At 54.9% G+C, this 19,956-nt stretch overlaps 3 protein-coding genes across 39 annotated transcripts in view; 2 read left to right on the forward strand and 1 right to left on the reverse strand.

Moving 5' to 3' along the window:
- Positions 1-332, reverse strand: part of PACSIN3 (protein kinase C and casein kinase substrate in neurons 3) — a 39,605-nt gene extending 39,273 nt beyond the window's left edge. The window contains exon 1 of the mRNA XM_074273821.1: positions 306-332. Within this exon, the coding sequence (XP_074129922.1) occupies positions 306-310 (5 nt within the window). The 5' untranslated portion in view covers positions 311-332. The remainder of the gene's footprint in view (positions 1-305) is intronic.
- A 7,057-nt stretch (positions 333-7,389) lies between these two features.
- On the forward strand, positions 7,390-18,937 carry NR1H3 (nuclear receptor subfamily 1 group H member 3). Of its 5 annotated transcripts, XM_074273877.1 has the most exons (11): positions 7,724-7,972; positions 8,523-8,603; positions 9,535-9,759; positions 12,248-12,514; positions 12,984-13,192; positions 13,345-13,524; positions 13,918-14,017; positions 16,904-17,017; positions 17,146-17,240; positions 17,712-17,846; positions 17,922-17,963. In XM_074273877.1, exons 2-11 carry the CDS (start codon positions 8,561-8,563, stop codon positions 17,946-17,948), a joined length of 1,395 nt encoding a protein of 464 aa, XP_074129978.1. In that variant the 5' UTR covers positions 7,724-7,972; positions 8,523-8,560; the 3' UTR covers positions 17,949-17,963. The 5 variants fall into 5 exon arrangements, with proteins under 5 accessions (XP_074129981.1, XP_074129977.1, XP_074129978.1 ...); XM_074273880.1 differs by lacking the exon at positions 17,146-17,240 and adding an exon at positions 7,390-7,499 and having other exon boundaries at positions 7,850-7,972; positions 17,712-18,937; XM_074273876.1 differs by lacking the exon at positions 17,146-17,240 and adding an exon at positions 7,520-7,592 and having other exon boundaries at positions 7,850-7,972; positions 17,712-18,937.
- A 206-nt stretch (positions 18,938-19,143) lies between these two features.
- Positions 19,144-19,956, forward strand: part of MADD (MAP kinase activating death domain) — a 40,102-nt gene continuing 39,289 nt past the window's right edge. For 32 of the 33 annotated variants that reach the window (XM_074273839.1, XM_074273860.1, XM_074273847.1 and 29 more), the window contains exon 1: positions 19,213-19,298. The gene's annotated coding sequence lies outside the window, so the exon portion shown is untranslated. Of the gene's footprint in view, positions 19,299-19,956 lie in introns of all 33 variants that reach the window. The other variant, XM_074273840.1, reaches the window with a different exon arrangement.

A 19,956-nucleotide genomic window follows, 5' to 3' on the forward strand; every position in this document is an offset into this window, starting at 1 on the left:
CAGCTAGGCGCGTGCCGGGGTGTCGGGATCGCGGGTTCGAATTTTGCTTCTGTGCAATTTTAGTCCGTCCCGCTGCACTTCTCTGAGCCTCCAAAAGAAGGGGAGGGGAAGGAGGGCCGGGGCGAGTGGAGCCGTCGGGTTCTTTAAAGCCTTCCTGCCTCTGCTCGGGACGGTTGGCCCCGCCGTTGGGGCTCAAAGCCTTCCTTTGTGTGGGCGAGCCGGAGGCCGGAGCCGTGCATCTAGCAGCGAGCTTCATAGCGCGGTGGACATCGAGGCCGCATTTGTGCTGGAAAGGCCCGAATTACGGCATCTCCCCCTCCCCCACCCGCCGCCATCATCGGTTCTTTGTGCCTTAGTTTCTTCACTTGTAAAACAGGAATCCAGGGCCGCTAGGGGGCGCAGTGGATAGAGCACAAGCCCTGAATTCGGGAGGACCCGAGTTCAAATCTGGTCTCAGACACTTAACGCTTCCTAGCTGTGTGACCCTGGGAAAGTCACTTAACCCCCCCAGCCTCAGGAAAAATAAAAAATAAAAAAAAAATGCTTGTGGAGGGACCGCTGCTTTTTTTGTAATTTCCAGGGAGGAAGCAGCAGTGGCCCCAATGTCCTTGCTCAGGCTCCCCTCTGGGAAACTCTCCCGCCTTGCTTGTGACTGCAAGCAGATGCTTTCTCAGAATGTCTTCGTGGCCAATGGGGGTTCATCTTCCAGCGGGGAGTGGATCGCGGTGACCCGCCGAGTCTCCAGCAGAGCTGGCTGCCCTAGGAGTGAGCTTAGCGAGATAACCATCTACTTAGGGCAATTTCACAGTGTGACAAGAGGGCCCAGCACAGCTGCTCTCTGACTGAGTTCTTGGTAAAGGAGGAGTCTGACTCCAGTCTGCCCAGTGGGACGGGGCGGTAGAATGAATTCGTGCTAAACTAGTTCAAAGTCCTGCCTCTGACACTCTGTGGCTTGAGATCCTGGGCAAATCCAGTGAGCTTCCTGAGCCTGAAACTCGTTTGCAAAGTAAACCTCTCAGGGTTGTTTGGAGGTTCGAATTTGATGTTAATAAATTTCTTTGTGAGACTCCAGAAAGTTCCGTTAGAGAAAACGGACCTCCCGAGGTGCAGGATGTCACCTGTGGGTTACTGTGACTGCGCCCGAGGGCCGGGGCTGGCCAGCTAGGACTTGTGGCTCCAGCTGGGGCTCCAGTTACTCTGCAGGTGCGCTCCGGCAGGGATCGGCGCCCAGAGCCCGGGCCTGCTGACTGACCCAGCGGGAGTAGAAGGAGCTGGATGTCAGCTCGGCTACTTATCAGTCATTTCCCCTCTTTGTCTATAAAATTGGCCGCTGGAGGAGGGCTTGCACATAACCTCTGAAGTCCCCTTCCAGCAGTTGGTAATTTTCTGATAGAGACTCCCTAGACAGAGAGAGTTTTGAGCTGGTGATGTTGGCTCAACAGAGCTGGCTTCGATCTCAGCCCTAGGGCAGAAGTTGTTGCTGGGACTTACTCAATGGGAGAACACAGGGCATATTCCCTGCCAGTGTAGACAGCATCCGGCCTGCTGAGCCCGCAGTACTTGTTGGGGCTTACTCAATGGGAGAGCACGGGGCATATTCCCTGCCAGTGTAGACAGCATCCGGCCTGCTGAGCCCGCAGTACTTGTTGGGACTTACTCAATGGGAGAGCACGGGGCATATTCCCTGCCAGTGTAGACAGCATCCGGCCTGCTGAGCTCCATAGTACTTGTTGGGACTTACTCAATGGGAGAACACGGGGCATATTCCCTGCCAGTGTAGACAGCATCCGGCCTGCTGAGCCCGCAGTACTTGTTGGGACTTACTCAATGGGAGAGCACGGGGCATATTCCCTGCCAGTGTAGACAGCATCCGGCCTGCTGAGCCCGCAGTACTTGTTGGGACTTACTCAATGGGAGAGCACGGGGCATATTCCCTGCCAGTGTAGACAGCATCCGGCCTGCTGAGCTCCATAGTACTTGTTGGGACTTACTCAATGGGAGAACACGGGGCATATTCCCTGCCAGTGTAGACAGCATCCGGCCTGCTGAGCCCGCAGTACTTGTTGGGGCTTACTCAATGGGAGAGCACGGGGCATATTCCCTGCCAGTGTAGACAGCATCCGGCCTGCTGAGCCCGCAGTACTTGTTGGGGCTTACTCAATGGGAGAGCACGGGGCATATTCCCTGCCAGTGTAGACAGCATCCGGCCTGCTGAGCCCGCAGTACTTGTTGGGGCTTACTCAATGGGAGAGCACGGGGCATATTCCCTGCCAGTGTAGACAGCATCCGGCCTGCTGAGCCCGCAGTACTTATTGGGACTTACTCAATGGGAGAGCACGGGGCATATTCCCTGCCAGTGTAGACAGCATCCGGCCTGCTGAGCCCGCAGTACTGCTGAGCAAAAGGGTTGAAACCCAGAATGGGCAAAGGGAAGATGTGTGATGATGTTTGAAACCTCTAGCTTAGGAGTTTTCAACCTGGGGCCCATGAACCTTTTTGACTGCTTTGATAACTATATTCCAATAAAATGGGTTCATTCTGCAATCGTGTGTATTTTTTTAAAAAGTTTTTTCTTTTTACGAAAATCAAACATTCCTTTTACTTTACTTCTCACTTTTAAAAATGTTTCACTTAGATTGCCAAAAGGGTCCATGACACAAAGCAAGTTTAAAAGCCCCACAAATCTAGCAGAAAGTCCTGGCTAGAATTTTAGGCCAAATCTGGGGCCAATTCCTGGCGCAGAGAAAGGAAGAAAAGAGAAGACGCTGGGAGAACGGAGCCCCACTTTCAAAAATGTGGGGGGAGGGCAGGGACTCATTCCTTTTTGTCTTTGTTTCTTCCAGCACCCAGAACAGTTCCTGGCACATGGACTATGCTTTAAAAACCTTGTTTTTGTGGCCCCAAAGATGAAATATGAGAAGGTGCCTTCCCCTCAGAGGGGGATGGGGGATGATGAGTATGGAACGCTATAGAAAATCGCATCCGCAAACCTGGTCTCAGACACTTAACACTTCCTAGCTGTGTGACCCTGGGCCAGTCACTAACCCCAGCCTGGGGGGGGGGGAAATCGCATCCTTTGGATAAGTAGATCAGTTTCACTAAACTTCCTCTCCCCCTTTCTTATTCTTTATCGTTGGGGATGGAGCTTTGGGAGAGGGAGAGGGATGTCTTGGGAAGGGATGGATGGGATGAAAATGAAACATACTGACAGTGTTTTGTCTTGTTTTGAAAAGGTTGTTGAGCTGAGCCGGACCAGCTCAGGGCGTTTCAGAGAGCATCCAAGAAAGCTTGGGGAAGGTGGAGTCCCCAATGGGGCCGGGAAACAGGGTGGGAGACAGAGACAGGGGTTTGAGCACAGAATATCTCTGAGTCAGGAAGCTCTGGGTTTCTTTCTGTTCTAGAAAGGGCGTGGTGGGAACAGGGGACAAGGACAAGCAGGAATGGAGACCTTGGGCTGATGATTCAGGGGAGCAAAAGGCTGGGGTATCCCCTACAGATGGCAGCCCTGGTCACAAGGCTGAACCGAGGGGGGGGGCAGGATCTTGGGGAGGGGGAGGGGGTCACAAGGGCTTTTGGTCATGTGAAAATTCCTCTGGGGCAAATTTGGTAACATCAGCCTGCCTTCTCTGTCTCTGGGCTGTCTCTCCTCCCGCTGTTCTCATAGCCCTCTCGGCCCCCCCTTCCCTTCCCAGTTTACCTCCTCCCTTCCCTTTCTGTTTTGCCTCATGCCTCCTTTGCCCTTCTTTCTTCCTAAACCACCCACTCCTGTTCAAATCTCCCCTTTCACTAGGTCAGAATTGCGCTCCTTCCCAGCACCCTCTTCTCCTTTCTGTCCCTCTGGCCCAGTGTCCAGTCCCCCTGCCTGCTGAGGTTTAATTGTGAGACCCATGGGAACCGAATTCACAGCAAAACAGGAAGAAGGCAGTAAGCAGAGGGGTGGAGGCAGGGGTGAATGGCCAGGAGTAACCTCTCGCTTCTCTCTCCCACAAGCTGTCCCAGAGCATCCTGCCTTGTTCTCAGCCTCTCCTCACGGGGCGCCCCAAGGGGCTGGGTTCGGATCCTGCCTTCTGATGTGTGAGCCAGCTTTAAAAAGAGGGAGCTGACATACACACGTATGTCGGCTCCATGGACGTGTATAAAATGCATACATGTATGCATTCTCAAACATACAAACCCAGGCATTCATATGAACATATATGGATGCAGCACACATTGCAATGGCAGAAAATACCCTGGGACATGGCATGTGTGAACGTACGTGTGCGAGCATACATACGTGTGCAAACACACAGGCAATGTTCATGCAAGGATGGATATACCCCAAGTATATTAATACGTGTGTATGTATGCACACAAACATGCATATATGTACATGTGCTCACATATAAATTTATGTATGCATATGTATACAAATATTCTGATGGCAAATGTGGGATATGTGTATATGCACACATGCATACATATATATATATATATATATACACACACGTCCCACAATACATACCGAACACGTCCCACAATACATACTGAAGTGGGAGATGGAAGGTCAAGTCAAAAAACAGCAAATAAGTCATTTTGTTTATACTTACACACATCATCTCTCTTATGGGATGTAATCTCAATGAGGACAGGCCTGTTCCACTTTGTCTTTGTATTTCGGGTGTCGTGGGAGGCTCTTCATAAATGTGCTTTGATTGGTTGGGAAGTCCATTGTGAAGCTGGGAAGCCCTGATATATATGAAAGTGAAGGGCAAAAAGCAGTTTGATGAGTGGGGAAAAGGAGGCAGCAAGTGTTTGGTTTATACTCTTTTCCTTTCCATTTACTGCTTGTATGATTTTTGGGCAAATTACAAAGCTCTTGGGGCTCCAGTGGCAGCTGCAGTCTGTGGAAGGAGCTTCCTCCCCCTCCAATCAGTGAAATCACAGTTCTGGACTAAGATCTAGGCCAAGTGAAAGGCCTATTCCCATTCTAAGTGGTGCTCCAGAGAGGGCCTAGAGAGCAGAGGCCCTAGAATGGAGCCTTATGGAACTGCATAGCTGGGGTGGGCTGCAGGTGGGGGAGCCTTTGGCCTTGAAGGGGTCCTTGTAGGAAGGGCCAAGATTCAGTGCCTACAAGCAACTGGGGATGAGTGCCCACCCATACCAACCACTGGGGATGAAAGATAAAATAGAAACGTGGCTGCCCTCTGGAAGATTACATTCTAACAAAGAGACGACAAGGTGGAACCCTCTCATTTTACAGATGAGGAAACCAAGGACAAAGGAGAAGACGTGACCTGTACAATTCCTTAGTAGGGTCAGAATACTTGTCTCCCATCCACTCCCAGCTAACTTAATCCATATTCATCCTCCAACAGCTATTTTGTTCAGCATCCTACAGTGTATAAGGCCTCAGATGTGCCTCGATGGATCAGTGTTTGAAAATGTTTGCCCTCCAGGGGCAGAGGGCCTTTACCTAGGAGTTCATAAAGCAGAAACACTCTTAAGTCACTTTTGGGCCCAAATCCATGAGCAGCCAAAGAACATTTCCTCCATTCTTATCCTACCCAGCCAGACAATTCGATAATTTCATGGGAACCTCTGAAATGGGCATTCCTTCTATCCTGCAGATCCGTAAAGTGGGGAATCGCCAAGGGGACATGAATGTTTGCTGACTTGTCCAGTCTGACAACTAATGTTGACGTGGAAACTTAGGTCTTGGGAGTCCTAGTCCAGGCCTTTATCCCCCCCGCCCCCCACAACAGGCACTGGGGATCCAAAGGTGAGCATGTAAGCGATGAAGAATTTGCTTACATTTTAATAGTGGGCTGTAGAAGACAAACCCCAAAATAAAAACATATAACAAATTAAGGGAACTGGGAAAGATGGTTTAGGGGAAGTGTCCCTTGAGCCTTGGAGGAAGCTAAGGATTCTGGGAAGGGGAGGGGAAGGGAGGGGCCCCTGGGGGTTTGGAAGGCACCCAGCAAAGACCTACAGGTGGGAGAGGAGAGGCCAAGTTAGGAATTATCATTTGGGTTGTAACATGAGAGTGTGAAGGGGAGCGGCCTTAAAGGATTGGAAAATTTAGGTTGGAGAAAGTAAATGTGGGACAGATGGATAAAGTGGTGGTTTTGGAGGCTCCGTTGCCCCTGTTGTGAGACCCTGAATAAATCATCTAATCTCTGCTCCAGATAGTTCTGGGATTGAAAAGTGGCACAGAAGTAACTGACCTGCCTGGCTGAGGGAGTTCCCTCATGCCCAGGAAGGGGAGTGGGGGTGAGGAGAAGAGGAGAAAAGAAATCGGGACTGGAGCCTGACAGTGGGGAGCTCTACATGCTCAATAAAACGGATCCGGCCAGAACAGATAGAACTAACTGCTGCAAGAAGTGAGTTCCTACTTGGTGAAATCCTGCAGGGCAGGAACGGGCTTTCGCACTTTCGTTTGCATACTTATCCCTAACCCCAGGGCTGTGCTTTAAAGGGCAAATCACGTTATCTCCTTTAATCCGCGCAATTACCCCGAGGAGGGTTAATATCCCATTTTACAGACGTGGAAATGGAGTTGAGAAACCAAGAAACTCCTTCAGGATTGTCGAGAAGATCCTAAGAGAAGATATTTGTAGTGTTTGGCACAACGCCTGACACGTAGTACCTCCATCCAAATGGTAGTTATTTTTGTTATTGTTATTGCTGGTGTCACACACACACACACACACACACACACACACACACACACACACACACAGCAGAACGTGCGTCGGGTCAGAATTCGAACTCACAGCCCGCTGCCCCAGAGTAGCCTTTAATAGCACTTGAGGGCTTTCCTCCCTCTTCAGCTCGCCGAGGCTCACTAGTACCCTCCCAGCAGCGGCTGCCCCTAGTCTTCGCCTATATCCCTATTTTTATCGGTGCATAAACTGAGGCTCCAGAGTTTCAGTGACTTAACCAGCCGGTGAAAGCTCAGATCGGGGCTCCGAGTCCAGCTCGGAGTCACATTTCTGGAGCGCTTTGGAAACGATTCCTGACAGCCACCCGGGGATGGAGGCGGCCGTTATCTCAGAGCTCTTGCCGACCAGCCCGGGCTCCGCGGCCGGTCCGGCGCTCGGGGTCATTGCTCCCGGGGACGCGAAGGGAGTTGTCGAGAGTTCGCGGACCGGGTCTGAAACCGACTTTTGCACGGGCGAGTCACCGGCTGTAAAGCGCGAGCGCTCGCCCTCGCCCGTGGCCTCCCGGGCCTCCGCAGCTCGGGGGGTGCGCCCCCGGGGGCGGGAGCGGCGGCCGCTCCGGAGCTGGCTTTCGCTTCCCACCTGCGCGCGGGGCGGCTCTCCGGGGCCGCCGCCTCCCGCCAGGTAGTCCGGGCCGCCGGGCCGGAGCGGACAGCGCCTGGCCCCGGCCCAGAGGGGGAGGTTGCGTGCGTGTGGGCGCTCGCCAGTTCGTGGGTGTCGCAATCGCGGGCCCGAGCCGCCAGCAGCGCCGGGACCTTTGCTCCGAGAGTTGTGTCCGGAGCCGCGTCTCTGGGGGTGGGGACGGCGGGGCCGGCTCCGAGGCTGCCGGGATCGGGCTGGGGGGACCGGGAGGGCAGCGCAGGGCAGAGGGGCGCCCCGGGCCAGGGGGTGAGGACGGGCGGGGAGCCGCGGCGCGGTCCCGCGGGGGGAGGGGATGGGGGTGGCGGCCGGGCGGGGGGAGGGCCGGGGAGGAGTCAGGGGGGGCGGGAGGCTGCCCCCGGAGGCCGGATCCCGGCCGGCGGGCAAAGCGGAGCTTGGCAGCGGCCGGGGGTGTTCCAGCAGACGCCCTCCGAGCCCCTCCCCGCCCGCAGCCTTTCCCCCACATTCACTTCCCGGGGGGCTCCGGCTCCCTCTCCACTGCCCAGCTCCGGCTCCCGGCGGCCGCCAGCTCCCGCTCGCCTGCGCTCCGAGGGACGGCAGCGCCCCGCCTTCCCGGCGAGGGGGCTCCAGAGGCACCGTCCAGCCTGGGCAGCCGGCCTGCAGATCTGGTGGGTCACGGGGCGGGGGCGGGGGGCCGGCACAGCCGGTCGCCAGGCTGGTCTGGGCCGGTGGGGGGAGAGCTGGGCTGCTGGCACTTGGACTAGAGGGGCTGGGGGGAGGGGGCAGGGGAAGCTCCCCCCCCCAGCTCTGTTGGGCTCCCGGGAAGGTTCCTCCCAAGTACTAAGCAGGGCCAGAAGCAGGCGGTGGGGATGAGCGCAGGGTCTGGGGGGGTTCCCCGAGGAGGGAGAAGTGCGGGGTCCTATTCCGGGGTGCCAGGAGGTGGCAGCAGCAGGCCCGCTCATCGCCAGCTGAGCCTCCACGGGTTAAGCCAGTGACCTGCCCCATTGGCAGAGAGTCCCATCCCCTGTCCTGATTCAGCTGGGGCAGGCTCCATTAGCTCAGCCCTGGCTTCCAAGTGGGGCACTGGGGAGGGTCCCGCCCGAGGCATGGGAAACGGGCCCGATGCCCCCCACGGCGTGGAACCGCCAGCCCCTCTCAGGGTCAGGAGGGGCACTGGGGCCCGGCTCCTGCGGCCCTAACCCTGCGTCCCTCCCACAGGACGGCTCCTTTGGGGATGTCCAGGACCTCACTCGGAGATGTCCTCATGGCTGGGGCCCCCTGTGCCTGACATCCCTCCTGGTAAGCTGGCTCCACGTCCCCTGCAGGGGACTCCTGTCCTGGACCCGTCCCCTTCCCCAGATATAAACCTCTTTCCCCTTCTGACCATCTTCTGGAAGAAAGTCACTCCACAAGCATTTACTAAGCGCGGGCTACGTGAAGGGCACCGTGCTGAGTGCTGGAGATACAAAGAAAGAGAAAAAAAAAAAAAAAAAAAAAAGAGTCTTTGCTCTGATGGACTTCAGTTTGGGGAAGGGAAGGCTTCTTCCTCGGAGCTCTGGTTCCTCAGTGCCATCTTGGCCATCTGTGTTTCCAGGAACTGCTTCTCATCTCTAAACGACAAAGTTCTTCGGAGAACTGGAAGGCACCCTGGAGGCTGCCTAGTCCGACTCTCTCCTTGGAAATTTGTTTTAATTGTGCACTGAACCATGGCCTTAAACAAGAATGGGGGGGGGGCAACAGCTCAACATAAGTAGCTGACACGAAGCCAATCTGTGCATGTGCCATTCTGCACCCATAGCCCCTCACCTCTTTAAGTATATTTTCCCATCTCTTTCCCTAGAATTTTCCCTAGAATTCTCATTTCAATGATGGAGATTCTATAGCTCAGGACAGAAAGAGTCGGAGGTAGTAAATGGTGGAGCTTAGATCCATGCTGACCCTGAGATCCCACTGAAGTCAGTTTCCCATATGCCATGTTCTAGAAAAAACTAGCAAGCCTTTTGTGCTTATCCAGCTTCCTGCTTTGAGGAATCCTCAATGTGCTTTGAGACAGATGTGCTGAATCCTGCAAAGGCAAAGGGAAATGTACCCATTTAACAGATTAGGAAAGCGAGGTAACTGAATAAATCCTAGTGGCCTGACTCCCCAAAATGATCCTCTGCTGCCCTCTAAGGGTGGAAACAAGATGGTCATTTCCCAGGGCATTGGAGTTGGTCAACTCTATCTTCAGATTCCGTTGTGGAGCTGTGGAAGGCTGAAGCCCAGGATACCAAGCACCTGTGGCAGGCTGAGTCTCAAGATGTGGGGGACAGCCTGGGGAAGGTCGCCAGCAACTTCATCTTTGAGGACAAAGCCAGGATTTCCCATCTCGGTGGGGGAGGCTCAGAGGTGGGACAGAACACAGGCCCGGCACCCATCCTGTTCCCCTGTTCAGAAGTTCATCCGGAGTCCACAGGTGAGGGTCCTTGGAGTGGGGAGGGCGAGAGTCCCGATCATACCCACCAAAGGGCATCACGGGCAGGTAGTTTGGGGAGGGGGTTGGGATTGGTAAATGCTGATGTCCACTCCAGCAGAGCCAGTGAGGAAACGGCTGGTACTGAAGAACCATGAGCCTAATTTGGAGTCCAGGGTCTTGGCTTCAGATCCCAGACCTCTTACTAGATGATCTTGGGCTGCACTGGCAAAATGAGGATATGCTCTAGCTTCCAATTCTGGGATCAGATACTTTCTATGAATGGGCCTCTGTCACTGACCTCCTTTGTACCTGGCCCTGTCTCACCAAATGCAAAAACGAGGCAGTCCCTGCCCTCAAAGAGCTTTAAGCCTCCCAAGGGTTATCACAGCATGTAACATCTGGATACAGTGATGGTGAGGGAAGAACTCCCTGATTAATCAAGAAAGGCCTTTAGAAGGGTACGTAGTCGTGAACTGAGCCTGGGGAAGAGCCTCTCATTAGTGAGTTAGTATAGTGTCTGCTATCTGTCCAGCAGAGAGTGCATTTTAGGCTTGAGAAGCAGTCTGTTCAAAGGTACACTGAAGGAGGGAGTGTTGGAAGAGGGAATGTTGATTTGAGGAAAAGCCAAGCAGACTCATTTGGCTACAAGGGACGTGAGTGGGTGAAAGTAGCTGCAGGTTGAGGCACTTGTGTTTCCTCTCCCCCTCCCCCTTAAACAAACATTTATTAAAAATTATGTGTCAGGCTGTGCATTTATCTCCAGGAATATGAAGACAAAAGCAAAACCAGTCTGTCTTTAAGGAACATGTACTCTAGAGGAAGAGTTTTCGGTTTTATTCTGGAGACATTTGCAAGTTTCTTCAGCAGGAGAGAGAGAGAGAGAGAGAGAGAGAGAGAGAGAGAGAGAGAGAGAGAGAGAGAGAGAGAGACAGAGAGAGAGAGAGAGAGAGAGAGAGACAGAGAGAGAGAGAGAGAGAGAGAGAGAGAGAGAGAGACAGAGACAGAGACAGAGACAGAGACAGAGACAGAGACAGAGACAGAGACAGAGACAGACAGAGAGAGCTAGTTAAGACCTGCAGATGAGGAATATCAGTTTGATAGCTGGGTGCCAGATAGATCAGAGGGAGGAAAGACCCACCAGGCGATTATTCCAGTGGTTCAGGCTAGAGGAGATGAGGGTCTGACCTTGCATAGTCATGTAGGAGTATAGAAAAGAAGAGACGGATATGAGAAGCCGAGGAGATTAGATTACGCAAGATTTGGCAATGGGGAAGGGGAGTGAAAGAAAAGCATGGAGAATGATTCCTAAATTGTGACTCTGGATGACAGGAAGGTTGGTGGCAGTGCCCTCAATAGAATAAGACAGTTTGGAGGGAAAAGATGATGAGTTGTGGCTTGAGATGTTTCTTATGGAACATTTTATTTTTTCTCAGTTACATGTAAAGACAATTTTAAGATCTTTTCCCCGAGTTTTGAATTCCAAATTCTCTTCCTTCACTTTCTCCTCCGTCATTGAGAAGACAATTTCACATCGATTATGTATGTATAGTCATGCAAAACATTCCCATGTAAATTATTCTGTGCAAGAAAACACAGATAGAAAAAAAAAAAAAAAAAAAAAGAGGTGTTTCAATGATTAGGAAGATGATTATGAGCAGGATCACCCAAGGCCAGAGAGGAGAGAGTGTGGAGAAGGTGGGATTAGTCACTGGTGTTACTGAATGCTGCCGAAAGGTCAAGGAGGCTGAGGGCTGAGAAAAGGTCATTGGACTGGGCAACGGAGAGAGATCTCTGCTGGCCTTGGAGAGAGCACTTGCAATTCAGTGGAAGAGTGAAAGCAGGACAGAAAGGACTCGAGCAGTAGATTTCCTTCCCGGTAGAGAGGTGGGGGACTATGGCTATTGAATGTTGCCTCCATTCTCAGAGGTAGATACTCTGGTTTCCTTGAGCCATTTGGGGATACTAGGAAAGACATGATGCTAAGAAAAGGTTTGGGAAGAGGGAGAGAGCGGGTCCTGGGAGTCGGGAAGTCCTGACCACACATGATCATGGGTAAGCCTTCCCAGCTCTGCGAGTGCAGATAGTTTCCTTTTTTGTGTTTGTCCCCAAGTGAGTGCAGGCGGTGTGAGCCCCCTGGTGTGATGTGGCCCACTGGCAACCTGCTGCAACTATTAGGTTTCAGAAAATGCCCCCATTGGTGGAGAAAATGTTCCCTGGCTCTGGGTGCTAGGGAGATCCCAGGGCCAGTCCTCAGCCTCTGTCTCCAGCATACAGGAGGTGTCTAATATATGCTAATAATTGACTCCATCTCCTTGTGCCCCAGGCATTTCTTTAAGACTATAATCAAACCTTGGATCAAACGCAGTTTACCCTGAGATGGTTAGTCTCTGCTCAGGGAGGGTCCCTGCATGAGAGCTCGGGTTTGGACCCCGAAAAGGGCATCCAAATCGTGAAAACAAGCACAACCACCATTTCCACCTTCCTCCAGAGCGGAGGCCGCTGAAGAGGAAAAAGGGGCCGGCTCCCAAGATGCTGGGGAACGAGGTGTGCAGCGTGTGCGGGGACAAGGCTTCCGGCTTCCACTACAACGTCTTGAGTTGCGAGGGATGCAAGGGCTTCTTCCGCCGGAGCGTGATCAAGGGTGCCCGCTACACCTGCCACAGCGGCGGCCACTGCCCCATGGACACGTACATGCGCAGGAAGTGCCAGGAGTGCCGCCTGCGGAAGTGCCGCCAGGCCGGCATGCGGGAGCAGTGTAAGGGCTCCTTAGCCACGCGCCCGGGGCCCCGGGAGGGATGGGAACAGGCGAGCCAGGGGGAGCAGTGTAAGGGCTCCCTTAGCCAGGCGCCCGGGACCCCGGGAGGGATAGGGCCAGACGGGCATAATGTAAGGCCTCCTTTGCTCCGCGCCGGGTTCCCAGGAGGGACTGGGCAGGCAGGGCAGGCGGCAGACTTTCCTTCGGAGCGGCCTCGTCCCCCCTGGCTGGTTCCCTTCCTCTTCCTCCCAAATCTCCTTGGAGGCCCTTGCATTTCCTCTCGGTCGGGAGGCCTGCAGACTCCCTGAGGCAGGAAGCGGTTTCGCTTAGGCCGTTTCACCTTCGGGGCCGCCGAAGGCGCCGCTTCTCCAGCAGCCACAGTCCCGCTCCCGGCCTCCCCCAGCCTCCCGGCCTCCCTGAGCCTCCTCCCCCAGCACCAGCCTCAGCCTCACCCCGGCCGCGTCCCCAGGTGTGCTGTCGGAGGAGCAGATCCGCCTAAAGAAACTCAAGCGGCAGGAGGAGGAGCAGGGCCCGAGCTCGGCGGGGAGCCCGCCCGCGCCCTCGCCGCCCCCGGCCCTGCCTCAGCTCAGCCCCGAGCAGCGCGGGATGATCGAGAAGCTGGTGGCCGCCCAGCAGCAGTGCAACCAGCGCTCCTTCTCCGACCGCCTGCGGGTCACGGTACCCAGGGATGCAGGAGGGAGGCGGGGGAGGTCCGGAGGGGGGCGGCGGAGGTCCGGAGGGGGCGGCGGAGGGGGCGGCGGAGGTCCGGAGGGCTTCCCGGGTGCGTGTCTCAGAGTGGCTTCCTGAGGCCCGGCCCTTCCCCCGCACAGCCCTGGCCCCTGGCCCCGGACCCGCAGAGCCGGGAGGCCCGGCAGCAGCGCTTCGCCCACTTCACGGAGCTGGCCATCGTGTCTGTGCAGGAGATCGTGGACTTCGCCAAGCAGCTGCCCGGCTTCCTGCAGCTCAGCAGGGAGGACCAGATCGCCCTGCTCAAGACGTCCACCATAGAGGTAGCTCCGGGCGTCCGGTGGGGGAGGGGCGGAGGGCTCTGGGGCGGCTGACCCACTGAGGGCCCAGCCGGGCCGCAGGCACTCACTGAGCAGCCACTGGGGGCGGGCCGAGGGCAGGGAGAAAGGCCAACGTCTGTCCCTGCCCTGCAAGAACCCCCATTATGATGGGGAGGGGGCACGGGAAGAGCTCTGTACAGTGTGTACGCGGAAAGGGGGAGGCCCGGTCAGAGCCAGCGCCCCCAGGGCCGCTGGGATTGGGCTCCAGTCTGCAAGGCCCCTGGGAGGCAGAGGTGAGGAGGGAGGGCAATCCAGGAATGCAGATGCCCCGGGACCCCGGCATCGGGAAAAATTGGGACCCTCCCAGGGCAGGAGTGACCTTTCTGAGCCCCACAGGTGATGCTCCTCGAGACATCCCGGAGGTACAATCCCGGCAGCGAGAGCATCACCTTCCTCAAGGATTTCAGCTACAACCGAGATGATTTTGCTAAAGCAGGTGAGGCCCCTGGCTGGGTCAGGAGGGGTTGGGGAGGCCTGAAGTCCGCCTCTCCTTCCCTTTGGGATCTAGAATGATGACAGAGCCAGATGGATGAGGGAAGCCTTGAAGGACACTGGAAAGAGCATTACGCTGGGAATGCTGGACACAGATGCTGGGGGGTCTGAGCAATCCCCCCTCCTTCCTCTCCACGTTCCTGCCATTCAGATCAATCCAAATCTAACCCAGTTGATTAACAATAACGGGGGCAATGAGGTGGGGTAGTGATGAAAGCACTAGTCCTCTACTCAGGAGGACCTGAATTCAAATTCAGCTTCAGACTGGCTGTGTGATCCTGGACAAGAAACTTAATCCCCATGAAACCTCTACTATGGGAAAGATGAGAGGCCTAGTGACTAGGGGTCAGCATTAGAATCAGGGAGAACTGTGTTCATTCCCCCCCAATAATACCTGAGTGACCCTGACTTAATGGACTCAGTTGGAGAGATCCTCTTCTGAAAGTTCCCATACCCAGGAAATTGCAAGTTCTGTTCCTCTCTGTACCAAGTAACACAGAATCATTTCTAGCCATGAATGGGAATTCTGCCTTCTAGAGGTGCTTCCGACCTCCCGACCTCTTCTCCCAATATTTCCCCTAAATATTTTAAAATTGCATTGTTATCAGAGCAGCTGGGTGGTGCAATGGATAGAAATACCAGTTCTGGAGTCGGGAGGACCTGAGTTCAAATTTGGCCTCAGATACTCACCAGCTGTTTGACCCTGAATGAGTCATTTAACTACTCTTTATCTCCCTTCCCTCAATACATTAATATCTTTTGGTTTTATATCATCATTTCCAAATGTACCCATCCCCTCCGCTCTACCCTTGAGCCATCCCTCTTAACAAAGGATCACAATAGAAGTGAGTGCAAGAGATAATGTTGTAAAAAGTTACCCAGGCATATGTCCGGTCAATAAAAAGTTATAATAAAAAAACAGACAAACAAAAAAACAAAGGATCACAAAAGAATACAAAGAAACAAACAATTCAGCTAAATTTACCAACATATCAACCATTTCTGACAGTATATGTAATGCTCCACACCCTAAGGCCCCCACCTCTGCAAAGGAATATAGACTCTTATTCTACCCTAAGTCTACTCTGACCTTTAAAAACATTTTTTAAAAAGTCTCCTTTCTCCAGCTGATTTTTCCCATGTCATTCTCAACAGCTCCCTCTCTTGGGGTCAAGGAACTAATTGGTTTAGAGGCTGAAGACCATTTTAGGGTGGAGAAGCAGGAATTGTTCCCAGACTGAAAGATTTTCTCCAAGAATTAGCTCATATTGACAGTTTCCAATAAGATTGAAACAGTTGGAACCCAGAGCTCTATGGGAAAGAGATTCTTCTATTATTCCCTTATCAGCCTCCTCCTCCTCATTATTTTATTTATTTCTTTATTGGTGATTTTATCAGTAGGAGAAACTCCCTCCACTTAAATCAATTGGCTTTAATCTGTAGCTGAGAGTTTCTCACTAGCCTAAAAAGTTACTTGTTCAGGGTCACACGCCTGTTAGTAACCCAAATCTTATGCCCCAAGGCCACCTGTTTTTCATTACACTAGGCTAATTCTTGTTTATTATTTATTATCACAAAACACAAAATAATATCAAAGAGATTTAAAGTTTACAAAATGTTTTTTCTGACAAGAGTCTTATGAGGTAGGGAGAGCGGAGATTATTGTTTGCACTTTACAGGTGAAGAAAATTAGGCTCCGTGCGTTGAGTAACCGAGCCAAGTGAAATTTGAACTCAGGTCTTCTTGATTCCAAGCTCAGTATGCTATTCGCTTGACCACCTCACTGGTAGATGGAAGAGCAGAGATTAGAACGCAGGTCCCTTCAATTGCCAAATTTAAAAGTCATTTCCCTCCATGTGATTTCACTCTTAGGAGGCTCAATGAGCTCATAATATGCATGTTGTGGAATGGGAGCCCTGGGCTCCCAAACTCTCTGTGGGACATCTTGGGACATCTTAGGATCCTAGATTTGGCCATGGAAGAGTCTTAGAGGATATCTTATCTGACTTGCATAGGTCTCAGTTTCTGTGTCTGCAAAATGGGCTGGATGCTTCTAACCTCTTCCCAAGACCAAAAGTAAAGCCAGTTCCGCCTTCTGACCGTACCTGTTACTTAGTGACGGTTTTTCTTCAATTGGCCCATAAAAATCAGAGTGAAAGTACAGGAAATGATTAATCTGCAGCCTGGAATGGCAGAAAGAAAAGCCAGTGGTTTGTAAAACAAGTTTGAAGGGACAGCTAGAAGAGCAGTAGATGGAGCAGCAGTCTGGAGTCAGGAGGACCCGAGTTCAAATACAGCCACAGACACTTAACACGTCCTGGCTGTGTGACCCTGGCTAAGGCTCTTGATCCCAGTCCCCTCACCAAATAAATAGAGCAAATTTGACCAAGTGGGTTCAGCGAATTCTGCCTGCTCAGATGACAAAATGTCTGACAGCAGGCACCAGGGGCGATGAAGCCCAGCAGGCCCACTGTTACCACGGGGACGGCCAATGGCCCAGAGAGTGTTGGTTCTGGAGCTACCTAACTCCAAACCCGGTGCTCTTTTCACTGCAGCGCTACCTCACCGCCCCTCAGTTTCCCTACTTGTAAAATTAGTTGGACTGTTTGGCCTGTAAGGTCTTTTCCAGCTCTGAATCTCACCCTCCTTGGACCCTCTCACCTGTATTATCAGGTAGAGGCTAGACAAGATGTTCTAGAATGCAGTTCTTGAATCAGGATCCAGGCCCAGTGTTCGGGGGATGTCGGGGAGCCTCAGGAGCCCCCCTAATGGAGCTGCGGGCCGCCCCGCTGCGTCTGCTTTAACCCTGTCCTGTGGCCACTCTCCCCAGGGCTGCAGGTCGAGTTCATCAACCCCATCTTTGAATTCTCCCGTGCCATGAACGAGCTTCAGCTCAACGACGCCGAGTTTGCTCTGCTCATTGCCATCAGCATCTTTTCTGCAGGTGTGTGGGAGCCGGGAGATGGGGGTTGGGGCTGAAGGACTCTGGGGGCTCAGGTGTGCTGGGGGGGAGATGGGGCCGCCCCCTCTCCTGGGTCACCAGACCTCCTTGTCTCTGCGGGTGCCCCACAGACAGGCCCAACGTGCAGGACCAGCTTCAGGTGGAGAGGCTGCAGCACACCTATGTGGAGGCCCTGCATGCCTACGTCTCCATCCACCACCCCAATGTGAGTGTTTCTCCTGGCGTCCCATCCCCCCCAATCTTGAGTTCAAGGCTGACCTCTGACGTGCACATCAATGCTCACTCCGACATGTGTCCCTGTCTGTAAAATGGGGCTAACAGTGGCAGGCGCCTGGTGTGAGAATCAAATGAAGTTGTAGCTCATAAACAAACAGAAGAAGCATTGACTGGGTGCTGCCAGTGCCAGGGTCACCCAAACAGCCCGCTGCTCTCAAGAAGCTTATATTCTAAGGGGGGATGCAGATGGGGACTATGGGGGGGAGGCCGAGGGGCAGCTGCGGCTCGGCTGGGTCCCGGGAGGGGGCCCATCAGGACACGGCAGGGTTTCGGGCCGCGGTTTCTCCAGGATGTGGATGTGGAACTGCCCAGGCCCTCCCATCTTCCTTTGGAGCAGCCCCCACTCCCCCAGTGTCATTAGCACGGGGAGGGCCTGAGCCTCCGTCCTTGCCTCCCCCAGGACCCCCTGATGTTTCCCCGGATGCTGATGAAGCTGGTGAGCCTGCGCACCCTGAGCAGCGTGCACTCGGAGCAGGTGTTCGCCCTCCGCCTGCAGGACAAGAAGCTGCCCCCGCTGCTCTCGGAGATCTGGGACGTGCAGGAATGACCCTCCCCCGTTTGCTGGGGGCCGGTGCTCTGCGGTGGGGAGCACTGAGCAGGGGCTGGGGAGGACTGCACATCCTACTTGGGGCATTAAAGAGAGTTGAAGGGTTGGGAGTTCTCTGGCTGTTACGGGAAACGGGACGCGGCCCCGGCGCTGGAAGGACCAGCCTGGGCCCTGCTCTGCTCGGGGGTCTCCACGCCCCTCCCGCTGCTTCCGGCCCAACCCCCACCCTGGGCCCGTGCTACCCCTCCCTGCCTCCAGCCACAGCCTGACTGACAGGGCGCCCTCTGACCCAACGACCCCCACGATGGGAAATCCAAGTTCCTAACAAGGCAGGGAGACCCGCGGGAGGTCAGAGGGCAAAATCGCGCCCCGGCGGCGTGCTCTCCCCTTCCCTCCCGGACATGCCCCCGCCCTGTCGGGAGGGGACCCTGGCGCCCTCTGGGGTCCGGACCATCTGGGCCGTGTCCGGACCTCGCGGCCCCGCCTCCCGCTCCTTAAGGGGTCCATGAGCAGCTCCCGGTGAGGGGAGATCCGTGCCCGGCTCCATCGGGGGCTGGAGGCCCGGAAGGTTCCGGAGATTAAAGAAGAAAAGGCAAAAGGGCAGAAGCTAGAGTTAGAAGCCACCCGGGCCAGAGCCTCATTTTACAGATGAAGAAGCGAGGCTAGGAGGGACTCGGGACAGCTCCCAGAGCAGAATCCTTCCAGCCCTTTCTCCGCCACGCCCACTCCACTAAGGGTCCCTCTTCTTCCCGTCAGGACTACACGTCCCATCATGCATCGCGAGGCACCCCTCGCTACCTTAGTGTGAGGCCCGGCTGCGGTTGGACCTCCCCGCGTTCCTCCCCCACCTCCAGGAGTAGTATGTTCCACCCGCACCCTCCCCTTTTCTGGAGCCGCAGCAGCACCTGGGCATTCCCCAAACCGTGATAAGGTGGGGGGGAGAGAGGACGGCCCGGCCGAACACCGTCCAGGGCCGCCACTCGTTTGTCCTCAAAAACAGCTTCCAGGTGTACTAACACTGTGTTTCCAGAATAGACGATACTAGCGTCTATAATTAAAAGCGATTTGCACAATAAAAACCTACGCCGACCAGTCCTCCCCTCCCCAGCCGTTCCAGTGGTGCTTGCCCCGGGGAGGTGAGCCAATAGCGGCCCTTCACCTTCGCTTCGGTGCTAGTGGTATGGTCCGCCCCACCCGGCCCCTCCTGCCCTCCCGCAATGGTACGCCCCCCCACCTCCCTCCAGGACAGATGCGGAACTGGCGCGAGCCGCGGAGCGCAGGGAGTCTGCGCTGCAGGTCTCGGCGCGCCCCCGGCCCGGTCTCGGCCCGCGCGCCCCCGGCCCCGCCCCGCGCAGCCCCGCCCCCCGGCCCAGGTGAGGGGACGAGCTGCGACCTCGGACCAGCCCGAGCGCGGGGAGTCAGGGAGGGACAAGACTGGAGGTTCGAGGGGCTCGCGCGGGCGGAGCGTCAGGAGGGGATGGGGACGTCCGGAAGGGATAGAGGAGAGAGGGTTCTGAAGAGAAGAGGGGTCCTGGGAAGCTCTGAGAGGATGGGGAGCAGGGAAAAGGGGGCGACGGCTGTCAGAAGAAACTAGAGCATGGAATAGAGGGGTGTGGGGCTCAGGGATAAGGAGGGGGCTCTGGGGGAAGAAGGTCGTCCTGGGGGGCGTCTCAGAGGATGGAGAGCAAGAAAAAAGGGGGTGGGGCTGTCAGGAAGAACGGGGGAGGGGTCTCTGAGGGGGGATGGGAGTCCTGGGGGGGCTCTGAAGAGGAGCATGGTCCAGAGGCATGGGGGATGGGACTATCAGGAGAGGTTAGGGGAGGAGGTTCTGAGGGGGAATGGGGGTCCTGCAGATTCTGGCGGGTGGGGCTGTGAGGAGAGATGGGGGAGAGGGCTATCAAGAGGAATAAGAGGAGGGGGCGCTGAGGGGGAAAAGAAGGGTCCTGGGAAGCTCTGGGAATGGGATTGTGAGGAAGGATGGGGAGGGGGTTCTGGGGGGGTGGAACTGTCAGGAGCGACGGAGGAGGGGGCTCGGGCAGGGGGGGGGGGTCTTGTCACGGGGCTGGTTTCCGGTGATGTGGGGCCGCCGGACGGACTG

The sequence above is a fragment of the Sminthopsis crassicaudata genome, chromosome 6 (genome assembly GCF_048593235.1).
Source record: "Sminthopsis crassicaudata isolate SCR6 chromosome 6, ASM4859323v1, whole genome shotgun sequence".
NCBI classification, from domain to species: domain Eukaryota; kingdom Metazoa; phylum Chordata; class Mammalia; order Dasyuromorphia; family Dasyuridae; genus Sminthopsis; species Sminthopsis crassicaudata.

Excerpts from the sequence above, each read along its gene's own strand:
- NR1H3 (XM_074273880.1), top strand. The coding sequence starts at position 8,561 with ATGTCCTCATGGCTGGGGCCCCCTGTGCCTGACATCCCTCCTG. Across the intron at positions 13,525-13,917 it reads TCAAGACGTCCACCATAGAG|GTGATGCTCCTCGAGACATC; the intron begins GTAGCTCCGGGC and ends TGAGCCCCACAG. Across the intron at positions 17,018-17,711 it reads CATCAGCATCTTTTCTGCAG|GACCCCCTGATGTTTCCCCG; the intron begins GTGTGTGGGAGC and ends TGCCTCCCCCAG.